The following is a 5,573-nucleotide window of genomic DNA, read 5'->3' as shown; positions in this document are numbered from 1 at the left end:
TAACGTAAAACAGGAAAATGTATGCTAGTAATTCTTGCATCGGACACTTTCCTCGTTTCCCCTATAGCAATTGTACCAATAAACCCTTCCACATCGTCACGATGTGGTTCCTCTACACTGCCCTCAAAAGGTATCAAACAAACCCGAGAAAAATCACGAAGTGACATCTCCTTATGCTCATCATATAAATAAAATTCCATCGTAGGTGGTGAGCTCCTAGCATGGAAATGAAAGTTTTGCACAAAGATATTGGTGAGTAAGAGATACTGTTCGCGATGGTCATCGAGGAAGGTGGTGAGGCCTGCATTCTCAGCCAACTCATAGAAATCATCATAAATCCCGGCTGCTCTCAAGAAATCATCACAAGGCCATTCACACGGCCGGACCTCCGTGGTGCGAGGGAGATTATACTTGGGCTTCTTGTTCTCTTCACTTTGTTTATTCTTCGAGCTTCGACTCGATGAGCCCCTCAAAAATCTCCTCATCTTTTTCTGAAATTTTTAGCAACTTCAAAATAAAAGCGAACCAAACTCAACAAAATTGATAGCAACTACTCCTACAAGTGCCTAGAGACTATATCATGCATTAAAACTACTTGGGACCATATAAATTTGACATGCAAGCTCAAGAACAGGGTCACCTAGGTAGCAAAAATTTGCAATGAATAAAGCACTAGAACAAAAACTAATTGGACCATTGGAGGAGTCACATACCAAAGAACAATCCCCCAAAGCAGTTTTGTGAATGGGGCTTTGAGCTAGGAGATCGGAAATGGCAGCAAGATAAGCTAGAACTCATGCTTGAGCTGGCTGGTGAATTTTTTGGGAGGAAGAGGGAGTGTGTGGTGGCTGGAATAAGTGGAGGGGGCCCACATGGGGTCCACGAGGCAGGGGGGCGCGCCCTCCACCCTCGTGGGCACGTGGCTGCTCCCCCTGCTGTGTTTTCAGTGCCAGATATTCTCAAATATTCTAGAAAAATCATGTTTAATTTTTAGGGCATTTGGAGAACTTTTATTTTCGGGGTATTTCTTATTGCATGGATAATTCAGAAAACAGATAGAAAAATACTATTTTGCTTTATTTAATATAATTAACAGAAAGTGAAAAGAGGGTACAGAGAGTTGTGTTTTCTAAATTCATCATCTCATGCTCATCAAAAGGAATCCACTAACAAGGTTGATCAAGTCTTGTTAACAAACTCATTCTGAATTGCATGAAACCAGAGAATTTTCGAATAACACTAGGTTACCTCAACAGGGATATGCATGTCCCCAACAATAAGAATATCATATTTCTTCTTGACAGTAGGAAGAGGAAATTCAAAACCTCCAATAGTGATTGTTGAAAAATTTTCCAATAGAATTGATATTGTGGACTTGAGGTTGTTTCCTCGGAAAGTGTACCGTGTGCTCATTACCATTAACATGAAAAGTGGCATTGCCTTTGGTGCAATCAATAACGGCCCCTGCAGTATTCAAAAGGGTCTTCCAAGAATAATAGACATACTATCGTCCTTAGGAATTGTAACATCCCAAATTTTCAATTTGGAATGTTATACATAGGTCATTCATGCATATCATATTTTATTGCACTTTCATTCCGCAATCCTCGAGATCCTAAGCAACTCAAGGACCCTCGGAGAGAGTTGGGGATTTCCCGGTTTTCATATTTGATTTTTATCAAATAATGAAACGAGGATTTTCTATTTTAATTATTTTTCTCTCAGAAAAATATTTCATATTAAAATATAGGGTTTTATCATTTATGCCACTAGTTGTGTCCCACTACTCAGTTTTGCCATTAGAAGTTACAACTGCTCAAAAATGCCATCAATCCGTGAGATGTTTGCTCAAAAATGCCATTAGATAACTCAAAAATGCCATCATTCTGTTAGATGTTTGCTCAAAATGCCATTAGACATTGTTATTTTTACGTCAAACCCGTTGACCATGTTCTATGACAAAAATAAGTCTAGACCCACATGTCAGTTCTCTCTATCTCACAATGATATGTGTGGCCCCACTTGTCAGGAGTAACCAAGCGAATAATTTTACAGGAAAATAAGAATGTTTTTGGGATCAAGTGGGCCCCATACTTTATTGTAGTGAGATAGAGGGAGAGCTGGCATGTTGGTTCATAGGTATTTATGTCATTATAACATGGCAAAAGAGATTTGAGATCACAATAATGGTGTTTAGTGGCATTTTTGAGCATGTGTCTAATGAAGCGATGGCATTTTTGAGCAGTTGAAATTTCTAGTGGCAAAATTGAGTAGTGGGACACAACCGGTGGCATAACTGATAAAAACCCTAAAATATATGAGAGGAGATAACATGACTTCTCCAAAATAATTGAAATATTGGAGGAAAATATTAAAATCATTTATTTGATTTTATTTGGATTTTATTTGCATTAGAAAAATTGCACGTTTTCAAAATTGCATTTTAGGGCCAAGAAAATGTTCATCTCGTTCTAAATATTTTATTTAGACAGTGAAAAATTATGTTGGCATTTTTAGATTTTTATTTTATTTTCTAGGATATATTTTCTGTTCGGTAGAATTATTTAAAAAAACTTCCAGCGCCCAACCGGGCCGAAGCCCAGCCGAGCCAGGCCGGCCCAACCCCGCGCCACCGCCTTCCCCGTCCCGTGTCGCCGCCGGACTCGGAAGAGTCCGAGCCGCCGCCGCGACCCCCTCCCCAAGTCGGAGCCGCCGCCTCACCCCCCCCCCTTTAAAAACCCACCCAGGGGCCTCCCTCGAGCCCCAAGTCGCCGCCGCTGCAGCCCTCGCCAGCCCCGCCACCGCAGCCCGCGCCGCCGCCTGCCGTCGCCTGCGTTGCAGCTGCCCCGCGCCGCCAAGCCGCCCCGCCGCCTCGCAAGCCCGCCGCCCAAGCCCCGCCTCGCCGGAGCTGCCTCGCCGGAGAGGTAACGCGCCGATCCGCCGCCGCCGGTTTTTTTTAAAACCGATTCGTTTTTTTAAACCCTAGTTTTTTTTAGATCGGTTCGCCGGTTTTTCCCGCTTCTACTACTTAGCGGGCGTTCGTCCGTACGTTCGTTTTAACGAACGGTTTTCGCTCGTTAGTTACTGATAACGAACGCTCATTCGTTAGTCTGTTCGTCAGTTTTCTTTTTATCAGATTTTTTCCGCGATTATTCCCGATCGTGATTTCTAATTCGATTTTCGTTTCAGTTTATCTTTTCGCTCGTTTATCGGAATCATGCGATTCAAGCGCCTAGATCTTCGTCTCGAGACCCTCTTTCTGTTTAATCAACTTAAATAAGATTTTGGTACTATAAAATTTGACTTTAGTTCAGATTAGTAAAGGATCTTGTTTCTTTTGCCGTTTGAGTTTTGTTGCTCCGTTCGATTTGATTCTTTTTGCAAACCGGAGTTCTTAAGTTGAACTTTCTGGTCAATCTCTCTTATTTGAGTCTTGCCCGTGCATCTCTGCTTGTTGCTTATGTATGCTATTGTTTGTTTGCGATAGAATTCCCGGAGTGCGAAGTGTGCTACTTCGAGTCCCTAGGTTTCGCTGTTCGTCAGCAAGGCAAGTAACACATATCATACTCTTTCCATACCCAGTTTTTATGCATTAGGTCTTGAGTATCTACTACTTGGAGTATCCGGTTATGGACAATCTTGAGTATCTAGTACTTGGAGTATCTTAAGTATCTCATCACTCTTAAGTAATATTGTTGGGTTGTTAATTACTTTAATTGGGATTGAGTTGGAGGAACCTTCTCAATGATGTTTCAACCACCATGATAGTTAAATTGAAATCTATTCCTTTGTTGTAGGGAAAAATTGGCTTTTCGCAAAAACTATAACCATAGAGCTTTCCACCAGCCAAATATGCATGTAGTGATAGCATTACTTTGTTCTTGCTCTACTGTGTTATATTGCCAGCATATTCCATGTGCTGACCCGTTTTCGGGCTGCAACATATTATGTTGGAGACTTTTGAGACGAGGAGTAAGGTTCGTTAGGTCGTTGCCGTGCAGCTCAGCTATGCCATTGGAGTTGATGGACTCACTTTATCTTCCAAGCCTTCCGTTGTTATCGTATTAGATGGCCTTAAGCCATATTATTGTAATAAGTTCTCTTCTGAGACATTCGATGTAATAAGTGTGTGATTTCTACACTGTTATAAATCCTTCGAGTACTGTGTGTGCCAGCATTACCGATCCAGGGATGACACTGAAGCACGGAGACTTGACCGTTTGAGGTCGGGTCGCTACAAGATGGTATCAGAGCACACGCTGAGTGTAGGACACGACCACTAAGATAAAAACCCTAGGTCACTCTTCTCTACTCATTTCTGACTCCTCTCCATTTTCTACTCCTTAGGATGGCGGAGGTGAAGAACAAGTTTGCACAGCCGGATGAAGACACACCTTTTGGACGCCATTTTAAGGAAGTCACTAGGTACTTGAACATTGGAATACCAAGCTTCACCGGGACGTACACCGCCACCTTACCAGAAGAGGAGCGCTGGATGATTCAAGTACAAGTTCCAGGAAGGATGTTCTCGCCAACCTCTAAACCCATAGAATTTTCTTTCGAAGCACCCACCTGGAGTCTAGGCAAGAGCATGGCAGCCCACATTACCATGGGACGCATTGGAGAAGTCTACAACAAGGATCTTAAGGACACTATCTACCAGATCTGTGGGCGCCGAGACGAGCAATGGGAAGTGATCAGCACCAAGAAGGATAGATCCATTGCAGCTTTCATCCAGGAGCTAAACCAGCACATTCGACGTCAGGAGAACCAGATGTGCGCAGACATGATGGACTTGAAGAAGGCAAATACTAGGATCATCGAACTAGAGGAAGAACTCAAGTTTACATGCGATGGATATGAGGAGGAAATTAAGACGCTACTGGAGAAGAATGACGACCTGGTTAAGAAGATCGGAGTATTCATGGGAGATCCAGCACCGGGAGGAGAAGACGACGATTCCACTTGCCCGGACAACTACATTATCATCGACGACACCGACTCTGACCCTAGTGATGATGACTTTGAAGACGAAGCTGGAGCAGATATCATGGAGTCTTCCACCGATCAAAATTTCTAGATGACCACCACATATTAGTAGTATTTCCCCATGTATTTAGTAGTAGTTGAGCACTTTTACGATAGTTCTAGATCGCTTGTATGCCCTTGCTTGATTGATTGAGTGAAATGATTGTGTTTGTCTCATGTGCATATGGGTAGTGCTTTCTCATTAGACCCCTTTTCTATTCTGATCTCTTCCATCTAAACCCATCAGATGCCTCTGAGACGTGACACCAGTTTTGCCTTCCCGCCGGAGCTCACTCAGTTGATCCAGTAGCAGAACACCTTGATGCAATTGCTAGTTCAGAACCAGGGCAACAACAAAAACCCGCCGCCAGTTGACAACCTAGCCCGTTTTCTAAGGTTACAACCGCCGGTGTTTTCTAGTAGCACCGAGCCTACAGTTGCTGACGATTGGCTACGTCGTATTGGAAGGGAGTTGACCACCGCAGGTTGCACAGAAGCTGAGAAGGTGCGCTCTGCCGCACATCAATTGGATGGACCAGCAGCCT

The 5,573-nt window shown here is 43.2% G+C and overlaps 1 protein-coding gene across 1 annotated transcript; it reads left to right on the top strand.

Moving 5' to 3' along the window:
• The first annotated feature begins 4,348 nt into the window (after nt 1-4,348).
• Nucleotides 4,349-5,080, top strand: LOC147971407 (uncharacterized). The gene has a single exon (XM_087522858.1). It carries the CDS (start codon nt 4,349-4,351, stop codon nt 5,078-5,080), a length of 732 nt encoding a protein of 243 aa, XP_087378984.1.
• Nucleotides 5,081-5,573: the final 493 nt, after the last annotated feature.

This window comes from Triticum urartu, chromosome 5A (assembly GCF_056163025.1).
Source record: "Triticum urartu cultivar PI428250 chromosome 5A, HENAU_Tu73, whole genome shotgun sequence".
Lineage (NCBI taxonomy): Eukaryota > Viridiplantae > Streptophyta > Magnoliopsida > Poales > Poaceae > Triticum > Triticum urartu.
Note: the sequence above shows the minus strand (reverse complement) of the source record. Positions and strands in the feature narration are given on the sequence as shown.

Coding starts and splice junctions, on each gene's coding strand:
- LOC147971407 (XM_087522858.1), top strand. CDS start 4,349: ATGGCGGAGGTGAAGAACAAGTTTGCACAGCCGGATGAAGACACACCT.